The sequence below is a fragment of the Cucumis melo genome, chromosome 3 (assembly GCF_025177605.1).
Source record: "Cucumis melo cultivar AY chromosome 3, USDA_Cmelo_AY_1.0, whole genome shotgun sequence".
Lineage (NCBI taxonomy): Eukaryota > Viridiplantae > Streptophyta > Magnoliopsida > Cucurbitales > Cucurbitaceae > Cucumis > Cucumis melo.
Window position 1 is genome coordinate 30,465,845 of NC_066859.1, and position 21,942 is coordinate 30,487,786.

A 21,942-nucleotide genomic window follows, 5' to 3' on the forward strand; every position below is an offset into this window, starting at 1 on the left:
ATTATACCATTCATCTAATTAAATCGAAATCCTAAAAATTGTTTAATTATTTATTATTTATTTTTAATTTCAAACACAATCCATTACAATAGCTATAAATTTATCGAAATGAAAAAAAAATAAAAAAAATCACTAGGTATAGTCAGCTCCTCGCAACTATGGCGCCCTCTAATCCTAAGTGCTCTTCAAGGGACGGAGTTAGCTGAAACTCTAATCCGTAATCTGCTTCCGCTCTTGCAATTTTACAACTTCTTACAAATTTCAATTTGGATTTATCAATGGCGCAGCTCCCAATTCTCCAATTCGAGGAGAAAATCATCGAGACAGTGGAGCGGAATCAAGTGGTAGTCATAATTGGAGAGACAGGCTCAGGGAAGAGTACTCAGCTCTCTCAAATGCTCTACCGGAGAGGATACACAAAGTCTGGTATTATCGGCGTTACTCAGCCTCGCCGTGTTGCCGCCGTTTCTGTTGCTCGGTAAACTCCTAATTTATTTACTTTATTGCAAACCGCGTTGGTATTTGGTGCTGCTGTGAAAGATGTAATCATTGTGTTTTGTGTGGAAGTAATGGAGGTCATATGTATGGAAATCCTGAATGTAATTGATCAGATAGTTAATTTGTGGACTATCTAAACTGGCAGACGAGTTGCTGAGGAGCTGGGGGTTCAGCTTGGTGAGGAAGTAGGATATGCCATTCGTTTTGAGGACAGAACCTCGGAAAGAACTCGAATCAAGTAAGTGAAATGTACTTCTGTGGCTTGAAGTTAGTGTACTACTGTGTTGTTTTGTTTGATTCCGAGCTTTCTTGCAACTGACTGTAGGATTGTAAACTGCTCAGATATCTCACTGATGGAGTCCTTCTCCGCGAAAGTCTTTCTGATCCTGAGCTTGGTCAATATTCAGTTATCATTTTGGACGAGGCTCATGAGAGAAGTTTAAATACGTGAGTTGCATCTCGTGAATACTCCTGCCCAGTCGCATCACATAGAGTTTTTTTTTTTTTTTTTAATTTTTTTTTACGGATGACCCATTCTTAGACACATAAATGATTAATGACCCATCCCTAACAAACAAATGAAATTTAACATTCTGCCAACGTCAGATCACACACTACGTATAGTGTTAGGGATGAGTGAAGACCATGAATATTGTGGTGGAGTGGAGAAAAATGAAGATCTGAGAACGAGCCATCCTACAAAAAAACTGTTTTATATCTCATTATTTGGCATTTCCTTCTTGTTCGTACAACTAAATTGATTTTATGTTCTTTTGCTGTTTGTGGCACCTTTCATTTGTCCTCACATGTGTACCTAAACATTAAACGATGATCACAACTTTTTGATGATCTTTCCAGAGACACATTGATGGGGTTGATGAAACGTTTAATTAGAATGCGTAATTCCCACTTGAAGGTTCTTATCACTTCAGCAACCCTTGACGGGGACAAAGTATCAAAGTTCTTTTTTGATTGCCCTGTGTTGACAGTTCCTGGAAAGTTGTATCCTGTTGAGATATTGTATAGCAATGAACGTCCAAAGAGCTACATTGAATCATGTCTAAAAACAGCTATTGGTATGATTGCAATTTTCATCTAATTTATTTTGTGATTTTAATTCTTATCTATAAAAGTTGGTTTTTCACAATAATCATCTAGGCCTAATTTTTTACATCCTCTGTAGAGCTTTTTTCCTCATCGCATTCACTTAACAAAAAGCTCTAGAAGGGCTCTAGGTTTAATATTCCCATGTATCAATTATTTCTATCCACTTTTAGTTTCTTAGTTAAATACTGAAGAAGTTGCATTGACTACTTGCTAGATATACACACCAAAGAACCAGAAGGGGATGTTCTCATTTTCTTGACTGGACAGGTACTTTTGTTTCAATAATTTTTGTTTTTCTCTTGCTCTAAAGTAAATAACCAAGCTTTTATATATATTTGTATTTTTTGGGGGTGAAAGAATAAAGGGCATACCAGAAAGAGGGCCCACAAAAGATAGAGAAAACCTAAAGGAAAGGCCTCCAATTGAGCTAGATAAAACTAATTTATATTCTTGAAACTCTGTAGGGCATTAGGCATTTATTCTCAGCTAATTGTTTCTTTCATTAAAACAATTCATTTTTGAAGGATGATATAGAGAAGTTAGTATCAAAGCTGGAGGAAAAAGTTTATAGCCTGGAAGAAGGATCTTGCATGGATGCTATAATTCTTCCTCTTCATGGTTCATTGCCACCAGAACTGCAGGCAAGTAAACTATTTTATTTCACTTAGAAAATTGGTTGAGGCAAGGTTGAATTCTTTATTTATTACCGGTCTAAAAACATAAAATATGGGCTATTGTAGAGTTCTCAAAACTTGTAAATAAAAATACTAGGCAGGATGTTTACAAACCACCTATTCATCGTTCTTTAATATGTTCTTAAATAAAAATGTAAAATAATTTGAAGAAAATCTCCCAAACATACACAAATTTTGGTACTTTCTTTTGGGCAGTTACTGTGTAATTTTAATTTTCAAGTAGGATCTCGTTTTCTCTTGCATTGCTGTAAACATCCATTGATTGATATAATATTTTATTTTATATACTTAACCTTGGTTTAGGGAGAAGAGTAGGAGATTGATAAGCCCACGTGCCTTCATTTTCTTGACCTTAGTTTATCACATATGATTGTGCCTCCACTGGTAGCATTTACCTTCATCATTCTTGGATTTCTTATTATTCTCCTCCCTGGGGTTTACTTGATAGTTAATCCTTCAACATTTTTGATATCATACAAAACTGCTACCAAATTCGATCTTAGTAATTTTTATTTAGAAGTAAGAGAGGCATAAGAAGAAGTGATGTAGATGCTACATGAAGGAGCCGTTCAGTTTGCATGGTACATTATGTCTGACACATCATCTTTACCACCCAGGTGCGGGTATTCAGTTGTCCACCTCCAAATTGTAGGAGATTTATTGCAGCAACCAATATTGCTGAAACTTCTTTGACTGTTGATGGTGTTGTGTAAGTAAATTAGGTAAATTTCTTTGGAAGTTTTTTATTTTTAATTCATATTAAGCTGCATCTCAACGATAAGTATGTACACATAGGTATGTCATTGATTCTGGTTATGTCAAGCAACGGCAATACAACCCATCAACTGGCATGTACTCCCTCGATGTTGTACAAATTAGCAAGTACGTATACCACTTCACTGACTATTAAGCTCTCTCATTGGAATGTTTTAAAGTTAGCTCTTAATGGAAGTTATGCTTCTCATAAAGAAAAAAGATGGCTGTCATTGTTTTTTGCCTTTCTACACTCTTTGCTGACATGCTAGAATTTGCCTGCATATATGATCATCCTGGAATTTTTCATTTAAAATTCCCTCTTATTAATTTGTTTATATATTTTAAGACTGGTGGCAAAGTTTGGTGCCTCTTTGGGTAATAATTGGTTCCAAAGCCTCTGGAAAATCTCTTGTATCTGTGAGTTGGTTTTGCCATATAGTATCAAGATCACGATGGGGAATGGTGAAATACCAAATTATGAATCCTTTTCTTCTGCTCTCCCTGATCTCAATGCAATATACAACAGTAAAGGTCTAATGATCAGCCAAATGTGAAGTCCAAATCTCTTGTGGCTACTTTTGGATTTCTCCGAAGGCCTCCCTTGGGGGTTAATGCCCGTGGAAAACTAATGAAGTTGGAATTCTGGTTCCTTATGTTTCAAGTTTATTTTTTAAGACATCAAGGACAAGGAACTATCTTTGCAAATGGGTGTGATAGGACATCCCATTGCATTTCTACACACTTATTGCTATATGTAAAAGCGCGAACTTGATCTTATCTACTTTTTATCTGCTCATGGCCCTCAACTTTGAGGATTTCCTTCTGGGTGATCTGTTGCTTTGCTCCTGTTCCTAATAACATTCCAACCAAGCCGGCCACTCTCTCAAGAGGACATCATTCATTTTGGACAGAGCTAAGTTACTTTGGCTAACAGAGCTTTTCCTTATGGGGAAAGCTTCTCTGTCTCTCTATTTTTTTGGCGGTAGTAACTAGTTTTGTACCTGCTACTTGGTGTAGGCTCAACAGTTCTTTTTGGAACTGTATTTTATATTCACTCATCTCTGGTTAGAACCCCTTTTTGTATTTTCCTAACTTGGAATGAGGGTTGCCAGTGGTAGACTTTGTACAATTTGCATTTGCTGAATTTGTGTAAATGATCATGTATTGGTTTCCTTATCTTAAGCTTTATGTCTTGGACATAGAGTGCAAGCAAATCAACGTGCCGGGCGAGCTGGAAGAACACGTCCGGGGAAGTGCTACAGGATGTACACTTCCATGGACTATCAAGAGGAGTTATTGGATGTAACAGTTCCTGAGATCCAACGATCTTCTCTTGCTGGTAGCGTTCTTTATTTGAAATCATTGGACCTTCCAGATATAGATATTCTCAAATTTGATTTTCTTGATCCACCAACTTGTAAGTATTGGTATCGATATGAGCTCTAGAATGTTTCTTGAGCACAGCTGAATATAATAACTAAATCTAACTGCTTTTGGCAGCCGAATCTTTAGAAGATGCATTGAAGCAACTATATCTTATTGATGCTATTGATGAAAATGGATCTATTACTAGAATTGGGCAAACAATGGCTGGTACCACTCTCAGTAACTACCTCTATCTAGTTAGTTCATTTTGTGCTTATGAAGTCATACACGGTACATTCTTAAAATTTCATGATTATGGTTGCAAGAGTCTTGTAATTTAGATGTGTGTGTTTGGTAAAAATGGATGACAGTGTACTGATGTTTTATCTATTTCTATCATTGTTGGATTAAGATTCTGAGCAAGCTTCAGTGCTTTATGTTGCATTTTTGGTGTACAAGTTCTTTTGTTTAATAACTAATTGATGTACAGGATAAAAGAGAATCATGCAATTATTTCTCTTTCTTATTAACTCTATTTGGATATCTAAATGTAGGACAAACAATTAATCAGTTTTGGTGCTACTTTTTATGATCTCTTCTGTAGAGCTTCCATTAGAACCTTCACTCTCACGAACCTTGATAGAGGCAAATGAGTATGGCTGCATATCCCAGGCTTTGACTGTTGTTGCAATGTTATCTGCCGAAACAACCTTGCTTCCTGGTCACAGGTATATTGTCAGTACAAAATTAATTTGAATTCTGTCCGTCTGTAGACTTATTAGTTATTATCACAGGCTATCTACAACCGGTTGATCTAATTTGATTTGAAGTCCCTAACTTCTATAACGTAATTCATATTTTATTTCATAGTTTATTTAGGAGCAAATGTATCCTCATTTTTTTTAATTTTCTCATTCCACCCAATTTTAACTTCCTTTGTTCTCAATTTGTTAGAATCCACTGAGCCATTTTTATACAAATTAGTTTGTACTTTGTAGTGTCAACGAAATAGTTATACAACCTCACAATTTGTCTCACGGCCATTCATCACAACTTAGAACAATAACTATCATCGGAACTACATATATTCATGTACACTGCTTAGTTTCTGATTGTACTGTTTGGCCATTAAAATCTTAGCCGTTTCCCTGCTTATGGAGGGTCCATCATTGTTTTCAAGTGTCATTAGAACTTCATCTTATAAAATTGTGTGAGACCATTAACTTTTAGATTTTCTTGAAGTATCATTCTTAATATTAAGATAGGTGCTGATCCCTACATTTTTTTTCATTGAATATGTAGAATAAAACCTACACAATAACAATAGAATGTATGAGTTTATACTCAGCCTCATGTCATATTCTTATGACCGTTTGTTACTCGGCATTAATGAAGTGAGCATGTCTGGTCTTTGATGTTCTCAGTGATGATATACCTGTTTTCCCTGTAGAAAGAATGCTGATAAGAAGAGGAAGCACAGGTCCTTGAACCTTCCTGATGGCTCAGGATGGGGTGACCACATCCAATTGCTACAGATTTTTGAGCTCTGGGATCAAAAGAATTATGATGTTAATTGGTGCAAAGACCATGATTTGCAGGCAAGTTCAAGTATTCTGATTCTGAAATCGTATTCATGCTAAGTATTATCTGTAAGATAGAAATTAATAACCAAACCATATGGCTTGTACGTGCTATGGGAGTGAAATTTTTAAGGACTGTACAATTAGGTGAAAATTTTAAATTAGATCATGCCACTTCGAAATCCTGTGGTGTTTTTCTTAGCAGTTTAAAACAGGTTAGTTTACTTTTCGACATGCTTTGTTTGCCTGTAAAAATAGGATAGATAAAACTTATCTATTTTTATAATGCGATGGCTTCTAACGATTTTCATGTTCCCTATGAATAAAAACAAAACAAAACAACGTAGAATGAAAGTAAATAAATAGTTGGGAACCAACCTCATTTCTTTGGAAAGTAAATAAATAAATAATGGTCAGAAATTAACTGTCAAAACTTACTATTGCAGGTAAGAGGGATGTTGTTTGTCAAAGATGTACGGAAACAACTGTGTCAAATAATGCAGAAAATAGCCAAAGGTTGGTATTATTTCTGCTTTTTATTTCAAAAATAGATATGAAAATATTGGCCTTCCAGTCTCTGGTTTAGGAAAGATGGCACAAAGGATGGCGTGAAATGTGACAGTCTTAAAGTTCCCAGTTTGGTTGGAAAATGAATTTTTATTTGATTTTAATATTTGGAATCTACTAGTTTTGAGTTCAGCAATCATAGTGATGGATGTCCCGGATGGCTACTTGAATTATTAAATTTAATATATTACGAAGTTTAATCAAGAAATCCTTCGGTAAAAACTGTAAAGACAATCATGAAGGCTCCAGATTATGTTTTTTATGAGTTCTATAGCTAGTTATCTGTTTAAGAAAATTCTCAACTTTTTCAAGCTACAGATTGTCTTCCCTGGGACTTGGGAGTACGAAGGACCTTTTTTATGCTATTGTTAACAGGCTAACAGCCAAGAGGCCATCTTTTGAGGAAGAGCCAAGATCTTATGCCTGAATGGGGAATTATTGAGGTTTTCACCAGTCACCACGCCGAAGCAGAACATTTAAATAAGTCAAGTTTGTGTGTGTGTGTTTTTTATTTAAAGAGGAAAAAAAATCCTTCATGAAATAAAAAATTACAAATAAGTTACGAGAGCTTGAATGGAAAAAGGACCAATAAGCAACACAAAGCTAACAGTAAACCAAGAAGATCCCCAAGGCAACTAAACAGATCATTTACCCAAACAACTGGATATAAAGACCCTCCATGTACTTTAGCAAAAAATCCAAAACAGCAATTATATCACCTAACAACTTGTGAAGTTTGTTTGTCACTCCTTGGGTTTTTTAGTGACATGTTTCCTTTCCTTTATATATCTGACAAACATTTATGCTATCTATTAATCTTTGGCGTTTTTTTTTTCCTCCAATGTTCTAAGCACCTGACCATCTTTCCAAGTTCATGAAGCTTGAAATGATGGATTAATACATCAGTCAAGAAACTTGTTGCCTTTGCCTTGGCTATTATCTCAGGAAAGTTGGATGTTATAATGTCTCAAGTAGTTGGTTCAACTTAATTGTTATCTTCAATTTTAAGGTGGCTACCTCAATTTCCAATGCATGGGAACCACCCAAACCTGAGTCTTGGTTTAACGTATTGAAATTCTCGTAGTCTACACATGATTTTGGTGGCTGTGTAAGGATATCCGAAAATGGCATGATATCTGTTTTTTTCTCATTTTATTTAGTTATTCTTTTCTTTTCTTCCAGAGGTATAATTAAGATCATTCCGTCTAGTTTCCTAATTGTTCTAGTGAAACACAGGATCATTGGACGTATGGTCATTCAGAAACCAAAAGGAGAGTCAAGCAGAATACTGGAATTTGAGGAAGGCTTTATGTGTAGGTTATGCCAATCAACTTGCAGAGAGAATGATTCATCACAATGGCTATCGAACTCTTAGTTTTAAGCCCCAAGTCGTTCAGGTACATTGTTGAAGTGCACTTTTGTAATACAGTATATGTTTTTTAAACTAGGCTTCGCATCAAGAGGTAAATTCTTTATGTGGTTCAAATATTCTTTTTTGCTGAATGCTCAACCAATTCCAGCTTCATTGTTTGCCAGTTATCTGAACTGAAAGTCTCTATTATAGGTGCATCCCTCGTCTGTTATGAAGCCAGATGAAGACGGGAAATTTGCCGACTATGTTGTGTACCATGAGCTCATTACAACATCTCGACCTTATATGCGCAACGTCTGTGCAGTACAGGTTGATTGGGTAATGCCGATATTAAACAAGGTTAAGAATCTAAATGTAAACAAATTAAGGTAAGCCGTTTTCACTTGATTCCATCTCTTGTCTATCAATTGTTTTTCTATAAATTGAAGTTTGCTCGTGGACGATCTCAGTAGTTTTCTTCTCCCCTTAACAGTGGTGGCAGTGCTGATCTTACGAGTGGGACAATAGAGGGCATTAAAAACTCTCCAAAGAAAGAGGATGCTAACACTAAATTGACTCTTGATGGCCATGAAAACAAAATTCTAGCTGCTCGAGAACGGTTTCTTGCACGGAGAGGGAAGAAGTGACACTGTGTGATCAAACAGCAAGACTGATGCATGCTGGTGAGTTATTTCTCTAACATTGTGAAACATGGGAAACCTGAGCAAATTGACCGCACTTGTGGCTGCTTCTGCCTGTTGCTCCCTTTTCAGGTTCACCCACCGGTTTTCCACAGTTTCTTCGAAGCATGAGGAAGACAGGTTAGTGCAAGTGCATTGTTTCGACAACATGTGAGGTGGACCATAATAACCTCAAACCTCTTAGTCGAGCCATATGTTTTGACTAGTTTATGTTTAGGTTAGCAACCATTCTAAGAGGTTTAACATCTGACAATAGTTTAATGTATTGTATGAACCTGATTGATTGTTCTCGTAAGAAAGTCGAAAGAAAGCTATAAATGCTAAAGAAATTACTAAATATAGCATTTTTTCAAAAACGATGTTCTTAGCTTTTCATTTCAAGGAGTAGCTATGAAACGCAGTCACTGGAAGGAAGTGGCTGTAATCAAGCAAAGGTATCATTGGGTATGGCGGAATGCTATTCATTCTTCCATTTGGTATTTTCTTTACTTTTGATTTTATATTCATACATTTGCAATAGACAGATGACACAAGCTATCTTTAAAGATGGTGGTAGTTTCAATTATACCTTCAAACTTTTCATCGCCCTCGAATGTTAAATTTAGACTTTCAAACTTATCATAGTTGGTCAAAATAATGGTAATTTGCATGATCTTCTATCATATAGGTCGAAAGTTGAATTCTTTATCCCCATAATTGTTGAACTAAAAAAACTTGTCAAACTTATTTAATTATTACAATTTCTACAATGATGTAAATATGAAGTTTAGCTACAACACCGTTAAAAGTTGAGGGCTCGTTTTTTTATAAATAAGTTTGATTGTACGATTGTGTTTTTGGTTTTTGTGATTTGTTCATTACATTTATATCAATTTAAAATTTGAAAATTGATTTCTATTTTAGATATTGTTAAAGTCTGGATTCGATTTCAAGATAGTTACAAGGAACATAGGAACCATTACCAAATTGTCTGTATGTTTTTACGTGCATTTAAAGCTTATTTATTTATTTATAATGAAGTGCTTTTAAAGCTACATCTTGTTGTTTCACATAATAATTATAATAGCATTAATTTCGTGGATTTGTTTGGTGACAGAATATGAGAAAAATAACATGGAGGGAAGAGTGTGAAAGTTGGAAGGCAGAAAAAATTATTATTTCATGAAAAATAATAGAATCTGCTTCCATTCTTTTTAATTTATTTATTTTAGTCATTCACGTGATTTTAAAAAAATGGTAGGGATTTAGATGAAACACCTGACCTAAACAATTTTGTTTGTTTGTTTGTTTTTAAGGTTTGAACGCCAAATTAATTTAAAAGTTAAAGCATATCAATCAATTGAATGAATATTCTTAACATTGAACTTAGTAAATATCAATTATAATTGGCCATTTTTTAAAAAAATAATTTTGAAATTGGTTTTTTAAAATTTGGTTGTGGAGGGAAACCAATGTTCTCTGAGATTTACATTGTTCAAATTATTTATTAGCATTTTAATTATAAACTTAGGCTTACATGAAAATAATAATAATTGTTTTATCAAGCTTAGGATTAAATTTAAGATTTATTAAATGTATATAAATTAAAAATTAAAATTGAAAATTTTCAAAATAAATGATGAGATTTAGTTCTTAAGAGAACTCAAAGATGGGAAGTAGGCAAATAAAACAAATAGAAATTGTAAAAATTGTTATCGTACTCTTAAAATTTTTAAAACTTAAAATTATGGCTTGAACTTGCGTAATTATATAAATTGCACCGATTATCTAAATTTGAGAGTTCGATTTTTATCATTTGTGAGTATACTTTTAACAACTTTTATGAGTACGAAGGTATAGTATTTTTTTGAAGTTTGGCGTTTAGATTATTTTTATTGAAATTTTTGAGGGAGTGGGAAGGGGAAAAAACATATTTTCTAGCCTGGAGACCACGTGACAGAGCACGCGAGGTGAGAGTGGTAGTTTGATGAGATTTATTTATTTTACAAATAAATGATGGGATCTATTTATGAGGGAAAGAGAGAGACAAAAGATTTTGTGGTCTTCCATAAACAAAATTCATATTTTGTCAAACAACGATGTATTTTTTACTCTTTAAAATCTTATTTGGATTCTAAACTTCTTTAGGTTTTCACAACTTTTTAAGAATTGATATTCGTTTAATTTGATTCATGTCATTATAATTTCGATTTTTTAATGAAATGAACAAAATCATGATATAGCTTCAATATTTAGATGATAAAGCTCTATATTCATCATATTACATCTAAAACTTTTTATGTAGATGAAATTGCATCTAGTGTTGAGTTGAGAAAATGGTGACGACTAAAATTTTGAAGTTCAATAAAATATTAATTTATTATTTGATCTCTAATTAAAAATTAAAACTCACAGCTCACAACTATCTTATTTGGCAGTTAGTCATCTACATATAGAATTCCACATTATCATTCCGTTAAAAAGTTAACTAGATGCTAAGGACAAATATTAAAATATGCTCTTTTTAAAAGTTTAGCACTAAAACAAATATTTTAAAAATATCGAGACCAAAATAGAACAAGATAGAAAGGTATATGAATCAAAAACATGATTTAAAATATTAAAATATTATGATATTGTTTAGTAACTATTTTACTTTTAGTTTTCGTATTTTAAAATTAAGTATAAGTAATCATTACAAACATTTTTAGTAATTTTACGACACCATATGATATTATTACTTTAGAAAAGTATTTATGACACCGAATGATGTTATTGTTTTAGAATGTATATCTAAATATGATATTTTTGTATCAACGTAAATGTCTTTTCATGACTTGTTCATACATAGAGAGGTCTTTCGAACTCATGTTGAACATAAGATCTTTTAGACTAGATTTATGCCGTTTTCTAGAGTTAACTCTTTGAAGGTGAATTGTATTATTTTAATAAGACCGAATTAGAATATATATACATCCGCCTATAAATATCTTCCAAAACTTATTATTACAAACATCTCTATGTTTTTGTTTATTTGAGTATTTGGTAAATTATTTCATGATTTATGTTGTTCCATGGATCATTGAACTTATGTTTAGTTAAACAATCCAAAATTAATTATCTTATTAATTAATTTTATTTTTCAACCAAAGTTTAGCTACTAATTAAAATCTACCACTACCCACAACCTACTTGTATTAATTGCAGATTAATTAACCTCAGTCTGCCGTGTTGGTATTTAATGATTGACAAATTAGGCCTATTATTAAATTGAGTTTGATTAAATTGAGAGATATTTGTTTAGGTCATTTAAGTTTGATTTTAAATGCCATAGTTTAATATATATATATATATATATATATATATATATATATATATATATATATATATATATATATATATATATATATATATATATAAGCATGCGATCACATATTAAATAATAATAATAATATAAGAAATATCTAAAACATTCAGTTTTGGGTATAATTTCTTAATTAAAAATATTAAATAAATCACAAGTTGTGGTTAGAAGTTTTGTATATATATATATAGTTTTGTAAATTATGATTTCATGCCATTTTCATAACAAAGCAACCTGTGAAGTATTAATCATAAAATAACTTTAGATTCTATGTATGATGAGATTGTTGAATTTTTAAAATTGTATTATATTTTGGTTCATTTTATTAGATTTATACACGTATGAAAAAAGATCTTGGAGTTTAAATTTCTCTGCTCTAACGGTTACTGGTTACTGCATAATGAAAAGTTTAAATCTAAAATTTAGAACCTAAGGATTGAAAATTATTATGGAATGTTGGTTTGTTTTTGGGAAAATTATAATGAGATGTAATTAAAATGTCTTTTGCGGAGATGTGAAGTAAGGCTTTGTAGTTTATTTTCCTTAAGAATAAAGAGATATATAAAGAATCAAAAAAGGCAAAAGTTCGAAGCTTACGAAATGTCTCATCTTTATGTTAAAATGGAAGATCCAACGAAGATAAATCTGCCATGACTCATAGCCAGCGTCTAAAACTCAAGGCCCTAGATATTCGTAGTAATTGTCTCCCACTGTGTACGAATTTTGAATTCTTTTATAATTTGCCTGAATGGGTCTGTGATTCGAGACATTTTTATTTTATTGGAACTGATTTCGATGTTTTGTATAATATATTGACTTTGATCCATCTTTTATGGAAACCCCTAATTTGAAAAAACCCATTGAACCAACAAAGAAGAGAAGTTCCAAGTTTTCTGTTGTTTCAAACAACTTTGATCTTCAACTTCAATGGCTGAGCTTCGTGATCAAGTAGATGTCGAAGACCCTCAAGCCCATATTCCACTTCTTGAATCAAATCACAATCAGAGTTCACAACCGACAAAGGAAGAAGACGACGAAGAAGCCCATTTGGACAGTGCCTTCAAACTGTTCGACACATTGCTTGGCCTTTTGGGCTTCCATCAATCCTCTGTTTTCAGCTGTGTCTTGTCTTGGTCTGTTTTTGTTCTTGTTGGTGTTGTTCTGCCTGTTGTAGTGCTGCAGCTTTCGGATTGCGCCGCCTACGAGAAGTACCAGATTAAGGATTTTGAGCTTGATGTAGTTGCCTCTCATGCTTGTCTTGCAGCTGTTTCTTTGCTCTGTCTTTCTCACAACCTCAGAAAATATGGCATAACGAGGTTCCTTAGTGTTGATAGACAAATCACCTCTTTGGCTAGGTTTCGAAAAGAATACGTCAAGAAGATACGGGTGAGCTTCTACTCATACTTAAATAGAAACCTTAGATATCGTTGCTTCATGAAAATCTAATGATATAAATTTATTGTTCTCATTTATGATTGTGAATGTCTATGGATTTGGTATGTGAGTCTTGACAGAGGGTTTCAAAGTTCAAAAGTTCTCATTTTCACTTCTTTTAATGTCTTGGTCATGTAACTTTGAACTGTGGTATTAGAAAGATCTTGGTTTGATTATCTATCTCTCCACAGGGTTCAATACGGTTGCTCATCTTCTGGGCATTACCATGTTTCCTTTTGAAGACTGCTCGAGAGGTAATTCGAATACTATATGCGGAACGTTTATCGTGGGGGCTATCAGTTGCTACCATACTGGCTATGGTCATATCCTGGACTTACCTGACCTTGATCTCTTTATCAGCCGCCATTGTGTTTCATTTGATGTGTAATTTGCAAGTTATCCACTTTGATAACTATGCGAAACTCTTGCAAACTGAGTCTGAAGTATTAGTATTAATAGAGGATCATATTTTCCTACGCTATCATTTGTCCAAAATAAGCCACAGATTCCGAATATTTCTTCTTCTCGACTTCTTGGTTGTATCTGCCACCCAATTTATGACTCTATTCCAGACGACGAGATATACTACAAGGGTTACCCTCTTAAATGGTGGTGATTTTGCAGTAAGTTCAACCATTTTTATGCATCTATATTTTCTTAGATACATGTCGATCGTTTTATAAGTTAAAGGCTTGGAGACATCGTTATAGATCCAAGGCTTCATGTTTATTTGTCAGCAAAATCTCGATCTCTAAAGCTTGATTTTCCTTGCTTTTTCTTCTTAACTTTTAGGTTTCTGCAATTGTTCAAGTGGTTGGAGTGATTCTTTGCTTGCATGGAGCAACAAAGATTTCCCACAGAGCTGAAGGAATTGCATCAGTAGCTAGTAGATGGCATGCTTTAGTCACTTGTGGTCCAGGTGAAGTTTCTCAGCCTCGATATCCAAATGGTAACGGGAACTCGGACTCTCCTGATAGACTGAAATCAATGACTTGCACCTACTCTGAAAGTGATTTGGAGTCTTTGGATATTGTTACAATGCCTACAACCACACAGCTAGCTTCTTATATGTCCTCCTATCATAAAAGAGAAGCATTTGGTAAGGACCTCAGATATCTTCATGAATTCAACTTGCGTTGTATACATTTTCTTGACTCAATCAATATTTTGCTCAATGGGATCTTCAAAACTCTATAGGAACATCAATATTGCTTAACTTTTTTTGTGCATTCAAAATGTAACTCAAATTTTCAAATGCTCAAAATCGACATGGCACTACAAAGCTGTTATTTGTGTTTAATGCTGTCGGTAGAACTTTGTAACTTACTCTGTATGGTGCAGTGATGTATTTGCAGATGAATCCTGGTGGAATCACCATTTTTGGGTGGACAGTTAACAGAGCTCTGCTGAACACTATATTTTTTCTTGAACTCACATTGGTCACCTTTGTGCTTGGGAAGACTTTAGTTTTTACCTGAAGATGTGAAGTATCAGAAATTTCAATGGCTGCACAATCGGGTTTTTTTGTAAAACCCTTCAAAAGCCAAATTTCATACATGTAAAATTATCTTTGTCCTGAGAAATTTTGTTCCTGGTCATGTTTTCTTTTTCTTTTTGGCCGGTGGTCGATCCAAATTGTTGAGGTTATTTTCATATCCTCTGGATCCGGGCAGTTGACAGTCTTCTTGTATAAAGCAATGTTGTTCAAATAAACTTCTCATTTCCTCATTTCTTGAAAAAAGTCTTCCTATCATAATTTCTTCCACGTTTGATCAATCAAATAAGGTAGAAATACCGTTGCTAAATTATATTAAGTTTTTGTAAGAGAAATTGAATTAAATGATAAAATCGTTGAAAATATTTGTGATAAATCCCAGTAAATGTCTATCACTTTAGTCAACTATTAACAACTAGAGGATCTCAATGTTTACATCTCTAAACCAATTAACAATCTGAGGATTTTTTTCGACGAGGAATCTTCAAACACGATACGTTGGGAGTAGCTCTAAGGGCTTTGACCTGTGAAAAGGTGATTGAGGGATGAATCAGCAGTGAGACAGAATAAAGAACTTGCTTCCATGTCAATGAATATGCAACCAAGAAGTCAGAACATATGAAAGCTACTGATGTTAACAACTAACTGAGTAATCAACAAATCTACAACTTTATAGTTGGCTGGTTTCCAAATTATTATTATTAATATATTGGGCAGGAAGATAGAACCAATGATATCAAGTTTGATTAACTCTACAAATGTATAAATAATAAAAATATTAGGATTTATTATATAGATTTAAAAGTTAAAAACTATATAAAGTAAAAGTCTAAAGAATATTTTGGAACTCGATGCTTGTCAATGTGTTGTGACCTTGAAATTAATTTAAAAGCTGAGTAATGTGAATAATGTGAAGGTAAAGATTACGTGGAAGAAAAATACACTTTTTCAATGAAAGATGGAGAAATGAGAATGAAAACTCATGTGTTAAGATCTAAAATCTGAACTGCCCACCTACTTTTATAAGAAATGTTGGATGGTAATACTTTACGTGAAAAAACAAGTACTGCGATTATCCAACAAACACAAGACTCCAACAGGATGAAAATTTAATAGTCACCACAAGCGATGTGACAACACATTCATGATTCACCTACTTAAAGAAATTATAAACTAGAGCGTCTAAAAGATACATACGGGACCATTTACCAGCTTTAGTTCTTTGTTTTCGTGTGTTCTTGGCAAATTTCAGGATTCTAATATATGTCTTTTTTGGAGAGAGGAAGATTATTATAGAAAGAGGGATTATTCGTTTGGTTGGTGAAACAAAGAGTTTAATCCTTTAGACGCTTTTTCGTGGAAAAGAAATGTTAGGAAATTTCACTGCCTTAAAAAACTCAAGGAACATCGTCATCTTTTCATGGACTGCTTATCTTGTGGTCAATTCATTTTGAAATGAAGCATATGTTATCTAGTATAGTATCGCAACTCATGAAATCCAAACGAACATTTGGTTACCAAAATAAGAATTGAAATATAATCCAAGAACGATAAACTAAAAAAAGAGGACAACGGTTCTTAAAAAATGAAAAGATTTCAGTCTTGATAAGATCCATAAACTTGTCAATTGTTATTCTTTTCATAGCTGATTGATTTCAGATTATAAAATGAAACTTGTTAATTATTACTCTTTTTATAGCTGATTGATTTCAGATACTAAAATGAAATGAAAGCTTATGTTATCTAGATCAATCTAGATCAATGTGATTGGGTTTCAAAAATAGTTAATGATTCTTCTGTGCATGCACCCTTGTTTTATGTACTTCCGTTCTTCTTTGATCAAAGAATTGGAGCAAAAAGTGATGCAACGACAAGACACTGTAACACCACTCCATCGGCGAATTAGCAAGAAGATCCAGTCTAGGTGTTGAATGGCGGTCAGCTTCAAAATATTGTTCGAATTGTAAATGAGTCCCTGATACATGTTCCATTATCCAACACCTGCCGTACACGACCACATTAAGCCAAACTAAAGTGTTCAACAGGAAAGATAAGCATCATCCTCCTACACCCAGTTGTTTCTCGTAGTCTAAATGTAAAGTTTGACTGCAATTATAACTCAACATTGAAGCCAAATTCAAATTCAATGATTTTCCATTTTCTACATGAATATTTTACAGCAAAAGCATCTATTGCTAAAAACTAATGACGTAAGTGCTACACATGCATTCATTTTCAGATGCCTTGAAAACAAAGTTCACCTGAGAGCACAATATACATATTTTCACTAACTACCAGGACATGGTCCAAGACCAACCAGCACCAATTATCTGGTGAAAAGCAGTGCTATATTCCACTTATTCAATTCAACTCTCTCCCACACCAATTTCATAAAAACCAATTCTAAATAATAAATGGTAGACAGAGCCTCAGCCATAACTTGACAGCTCATCTCTCACCAAAGAGGCCAGTAGTTCCTAACTCCTGCTGCTGCAATTCCTTTATACGTTGCTCTTCAAGGGGGTCTGGACTTCTTAATATTCTTCGCATTCTCCTAATCATAAGACAGCCAGAGGACATCATTGAGAATTTTATCAATAAGGAGACTATTTATGAAGACTATACCAAACAATAAGGACTATTTACAAGTTCACTTCAATTCTAACTTTCTTCAAACCACAAAAACCAAAATTGTCATTTAGCCTTTAATATTTTATATTTTATATTCTATAAAACCAGAACGTAACATATTTTCTTAAACGATAAAAAATGACTTAGTTCAACCAGTTTTTTCAATTTTTGCTTGTTGTGCACATGAATCAAATATAAGCAGGCATGAAATCCATAAAGAAATATTTAGCTACCTGTCTTGAGCATGCTGTGCAGGGAAGGTAGGCATAAACTCCTTGGACTTTGGGAGAGGCACTTCACGGAACCACTCATGATCAAGAGCTTCTTCAGCTGATATTCTCTGTAAAAAAATAGTGAAATTCATATAAGCAAATGAAAATAGGATAGAACTCACTAGAATTAATTGATAAACTGATAGTTACCTTTTGAGGATCATACGCTAGAAGTTTGCTCAACAGATCGAACCCAGATTCAGATAGGACTGGAGATCCAGTAAATGATGTGGCAGGGAATTTCTTACGAAGCTGATTGAACCTGAAAGGTACAAGGCTAGAAGTCAATATTAAAATAAACCTGAAACATGGAGGCCAGCTAGTCAGAACAGACTCACCCAAAGCTGGAAGCCTGGTAAGATAGCGGACAAATAAGAAAAATCTAGAATATTGAAAGTTAAATTTTTTTTTTTAGAAAAAAGAAGATAAGCACTTAAAACTTACTGCTGCTTGACAAAGTTGACTCTAACACCAGGTAGCTTGGAGTATCCAGGCCAAATAGTCTCATTTGGAGTGCCTAGAGTTCTAAAAATCTGTCAAGTCATACCAACACGAAGAAGAAGAAAAAGAAGCAGCTCATTATTATAATACAAGAGTTTAAATTATTAATAAAATACCAGCAATAGAAAAAACCACAGTACAACATATTACCTTATCTAGTTGCTCAACTTCAGTTTTCCCATTAAAAAGAGGTTCCTTGGATAAAAGTTCGGCCATGATACAACCCAATGACCACATATCAATGGCGGTTGAATACTGTCTTGTTCCCAACAGTAGTTCAGGTGCCCTGCCATGTAATGAGACCAAAATAATGTTATACTTTGCCCCAAAACATTCTTATATGTAAACAGTAAATGGTTATGCATAGATGAATCTTACAAATTACTCAAATGTCTTAACAAAAACTAGATACAATTATGAATAAAACTATATGAGATAACAGATGACAGTCCCATAACAACATAAACTAGACGCCAAGGTGACACTTGTAATCACATAACTCACAAATACTCACAAAATGCTAAATAGCCCATCAAACAGAAAATCACATGACTCGCAAGATGAACAAACTGGAAGTGCAAGAAGAACGAATTAAGCTAAAATGACACCGAGTTCATTATACTATAAAAGCACACATAACAATTGCCTACAACATACATGGAAAAAGTGAATCAGTAGAAATGTTCAAAAACATGGTATGAAAGGGTGAAAGAACTTTAGGCTTTGAAACCATAAAGTGATAGTTATGACAAGATCTTTATCCCCTCTGCATTAACATTTATTTGAATGAAAAGAGAAATGAGACAGAACGAAAGAAGCAGTCACCTGTACCAAAGTGTAACAACTAAATGTGTATATGGCTTCAAAGGGCTTCCGTACTGACGAGCCAATCCAAAGTCGCAAATCTTCAGTTCACCCTGGTTGTTCAAGAGCAAATTAGACGTCTTCAAATCTCTATGAAGCACCCAGTTACTGTGGAGATACCTAACACCCTCCAATAGCTGAATCATTAGGCATTTTACTTCACTCTGAGTAAAAGGATGTTTCATGGTCTCCATAAGTCCTTTAAGATCGTGTTCCATGTATTCCATGGCCATAAAGATGCTATCAAGACTATTCCCCACGACAACTTCCTTCACATCAACAATGGATGGGTGATGGAATGAAAGAAGAATATTTATTTCTCTCAAAGCAGTCAGCGGAAACCCTTCCCTCTCCTTCTCCATTTTTACCTTCTTCAAGGCCACAATTTCCCCAGTCTTCTTGTCTCTAGCTCTATACACAATGCCATAGGTGCCTTCGTCGATCTTGTTTAGTCTCTCAAACTCATCAACACTTCTACATCCCTGAAGCATGTTTACACTTCGTTGAGTGGTTGTTGGAGGCTCCTGCGGGGAGCAAATATCATTATCATCATCAGATTCAGTATCCGATGGACTACAACTAACATCACTAATATTATGTCTTTCATCAACCTCCATGCTGCCACCCTTTTCCACACCACTATCGGAATTCTCATTCACTCTCAAAAATCTACCGTGGGTACCTTGTTCATTAGATTCAGACGACCTCTCTCTAGTTCCTTTTGTCTTGAAACCATTGCTTTCGCAGTCCCCAGCCTCGGAAAATGATTCACCCGGGGTCTCGCGATGTAGCTCAGTTTCCCAAATTTCAGTAATTGGGATCTTCTGTTCTCTTAGTATTTCTTTCTCATCTAAAATCTCGCCTTCATTAGCTGGCGAGGTATTTCCACCTGCCCATCGTGAAAATGAGATATTCCTTGCTGGGCCATTATCTTCATTATCTAACAATTCTACTTCTACATTATGGTGTAAATGCTTTGGCAAAACAGGAGAGGCTAATGACTCGGACATTTCAAGTCCAGAGGCTAAAGAAGATGCAACATTATCGTTATCACTATTCCTGACTGAAGATGTATGTTCACCTCGGTCTGAGATGATATTAGGAGACTGGCGAGTCAACTTCTGGGGCCGGGGAAGACCCATCACCGTTGTGACAGTACCATTACGGGATGGATGGCTCAATTTGTTGTCGTCCCTATCCCAAACTATAGGCGAAAATTTTCTTTTCTTCTCCATGGAAGATAGTTTCCCGTTGTTTATTACTTTCGAAACCTCTCTATCTCTGACCCCAAAGCCAGATTCAATTGCATCATCAGATCCACTCCCACTGGATAACTCACCCGGTTCCCTGTCGATGATACTTCCAACCCTATTTTCAATCAGGCAACAATCACTACGACTAACGCCATCACTATTACTTGAATTGCTCCTGGTAGAAGACGAATGATAATGACCATTCACAACCGCGTTCTCCTTCATATCTTCATGGCTAACCCTAAACTTGTCTTTGACGTCCCGCGCTAGACTCCGCCGAACACCATGATCACCATTGCTTATCTTAACTCTTTCAAACTCTTGCCTAGCACTCCCAAACGACCTCCTCGACACATGAAAATTAGTCTCCCGGTCCCTGAACTCGTTCTCACGGTAACCTCCATGTCGCCCAGCCGCCATAGTAACACAGACGAAACCGCAAACACACTTGATAAATATTCAAACTTAAGAAGTCAAAATTCAGTTCAAAATTTGACTCAACCCCTTCAAAAGAAATTACAAAATTGAAATTCTGCAGAAAAGCTGAACTGAAACCTAGAACTTCCGTCTTCCTCGGACGGAAAATATGGCGAAAGAAAACTTAATAGGAAAAACAAACCTAAACAAGAACAGGGGAGAAAATACAAACAGTGTAAACACCCGATCTCTGACTCGGAGAAAGGGTTTTCGATGGAGGGTTGAGGTTGAAGACGATAAAAGACGGGGGCGAAACGCTGTTTCTTCAGGAGGGGAAAGAAAATCCCTCACTCAATCGAAGACAACGCGATCGCTACGCGGAAAGAGGGCGAAAAATTGTAAGGCTCCTCTCTTTTATATGTGCCACTTTTTTTTCTTCCTTTTGGAATTTGTATTTGTGTTGGAATGAAGGGTAAAAACGGAATTTCTCCCATATTTATTGTTATAAATGTTGTATTTTATGTGTTTTCTAAATTTCGAAAACAAAACTAAAAAACAATGGAAATCACATTTAGTATTTCTTAAAAATAGATCATATTTTCGATTGCTTTGTTAAAAGGTTTTTGAAAATAATTCTACCGAACATATTTTTATTGTTTCATTTGAATTTTTGTATCTTTGGAAATATAAAAACACTGTCACAGACCAAAATGACCTTACCTTCTAAAATTATTGTTATTTTTATTTAATCAAATTTTAGTTAAAAAAAACTTTAAAAGATTAAATTAAAAAGTAATAGAAAGTTTATGAACTTGATTCGAACGATTATAACTATAATAACAAAAATGATGGTAAACAAAAGGTAGTTGTAAATATAACAATTAAGGATAAAATATTAGTAATTATTTCACTTATGGATATTACATAATATAGATCCAATTCTTGAAGTATGATTTATAGTTGTTGGTAATAATCTTGCAATATTACCATTTCTTTAAAGAGTAGAGTAAATGTATTAACCTCGGGATTGATGTCCATTATAATTATTCTAAAATTCTTGCCTAGCTACCTACATTTTATCAATATTATGAAAAACAAATCAAATTTTTAGA

The 21,942-nt window shown here is 34.3% G+C and overlaps 3 protein-coding genes across 6 annotated transcripts; 2 read left to right on the forward strand and 1 right to left on the reverse strand.

Moving 5' to 3' along the window:
* Positions 1–113: 113 nt before the first annotated feature.
* LOC103487762 (probable pre-mRNA-splicing factor ATP-dependent RNA helicase DEAH4) lies at positions 114–8,976 on the forward strand. Of its 3 annotated transcripts, XM_008446214.3 has the most exons (17): positions 114–478; positions 644–736; positions 841–945; positions 1,357–1,574; positions 1,820–1,872; positions 2,130–2,246; positions 2,918–3,009; positions 3,096–3,182; positions 4,259–4,473; positions 4,557–4,649; positions 5,026–5,149; positions 5,872–6,019; positions 6,448–6,517; positions 7,805–7,965; positions 8,133–8,308; positions 8,413–8,602; positions 8,693–8,976. In XM_008446214.3, the coding sequence occupies exons 1-16, from the start codon at positions 279–281 to the stop codon at positions 8,564–8,566; spliced, it is 2,106 nt and encodes a 701-aa protein (XP_008444436.1). In that variant the 5' UTR covers positions 114–278; the 3' UTR covers positions 8,567–8,602; positions 8,693–8,976. The 3 variants fall into 3 exon arrangements, with proteins under 3 accessions (XP_008444436.1, XP_008444435.1, XP_016900062.1); XM_008446213.3 differs by having other exon boundaries at positions 115–478; positions 8,413–8,976; XM_017044573.2 differs by having other exon boundaries at positions 422–478; positions 824–945; positions 8,413–8,976.
* Positions 8,977–12,427: 3,451 nt separating this feature from the next.
* LOC103487761 (uncharacterized) lies at positions 12,428–15,125 on the forward strand. Its single transcript, XM_008446212.3, has 4 exons — positions 12,428–13,349; positions 13,589–14,020; positions 14,190–14,496; positions 14,739–15,125. The coding sequence occupies exons 1-4, from the start codon at positions 12,891–12,893 to the stop codon at positions 14,873–14,875; spliced, it is 1,335 nt and encodes a 444-aa protein (XP_008444434.1). The 5' UTR covers positions 12,428–12,890; the 3' UTR covers positions 14,876–15,125.
* A 1,892-nt stretch (positions 15,126–17,017) lies between these two features.
* On the reverse strand, positions 17,018–21,246 carry LOC103487760 (cyclin-dependent kinase G-2). Of its 2 annotated transcripts, XM_008446211.3 has the most exons (6): positions 19,122–21,246; positions 18,447–18,582; positions 18,240–18,328; positions 17,946–18,057; positions 17,757–17,863; positions 17,018–17,446 (listed from the first exon to the last, which is right to left on the reverse strand). In XM_008446211.3, exons 1-6 carry the CDS (start codon positions 20,831–20,833, stop codon positions 17,341–17,343), a joined length of 2,262 nt encoding a protein of 753 aa, XP_008444433.2. In that variant the 5' UTR covers positions 20,834–21,246; the 3' UTR covers positions 17,018–17,340. The 2 variants fall into 2 exon arrangements, with proteins under 2 accessions (XP_008444433.2, XP_016900006.2); XM_017044517.2 differs by lacking the exons at positions 17,018–17,446; positions 17,757–17,863 and adding an exon at positions 18,134–18,147 and having other exon boundaries at positions 19,122–21,228.
* Between the last annotated feature and the right edge of the window lie 696 nt (positions 21,247–21,942).

Excerpts from the sequence above, each read along its gene's own strand:
- LOC103487762 (XM_008446214.3), top strand. The coding sequence starts at position 279 with ATGGCGCAGCTCCCAATTCTCCAATTCGAGGAGAAAATCATCGAGACA. Across the intron at positions 1,873-2,129 it reads TCATTTTCTTGACTGGACAG|GATGATATAGAGAAGTTAGT; the intron begins GTACTTTTGTTT and ends TCATTTTTGAAG. Across the intron at positions 2,247-2,917 it reads CATTGCCACCAGAACTGCAG|GTGCGGGTATTCAGTTGTCC; the intron begins GCAAGTAAACTA and ends TTTACCACCCAG.
- LOC103487761 (XM_008446212.3), top strand. The coding sequence starts at position 12,891 with ATGGCTGAGCTTCGTGATCAAGTAGATGTCGAAGACCCTCAAGCCCAT. Across the intron at positions 13,350-13,588 it reads AATACGTCAAGAAGATACGG|GGTTCAATACGGTTGCTCAT; the intron begins GTGAGCTTCTAC and ends ATCTCTCCACAG. Across the intron at positions 14,021-14,189 it reads TAAATGGTGGTGATTTTGCA|GTTTCTGCAATTGTTCAAGT; the intron begins GTAAGTTCAACC and ends CTTAACTTTTAG.
- LOC103487760 (XM_008446211.3), bottom strand. The coding sequence starts at position 20,833 with ATGGCGGCTGGGCGACATGGAGGTTACCGTGAGAACGAGTTCAGGGAC. Across the intron at positions 17,864-17,945 it reads TAGCGTATGATCCTCAAAAG|AGAATATCAGCTGAAGAAGC; the intron begins GTAACTATCAGT and ends ATTTTTTTACAG. Across the intron at positions 17,447-17,756 it reads GCACAGCATGCTCAAGACAG|GAGAATGCGAAGAATATTAA; the intron begins GTAGCTAAATAT and ends TCTTATGATTAG.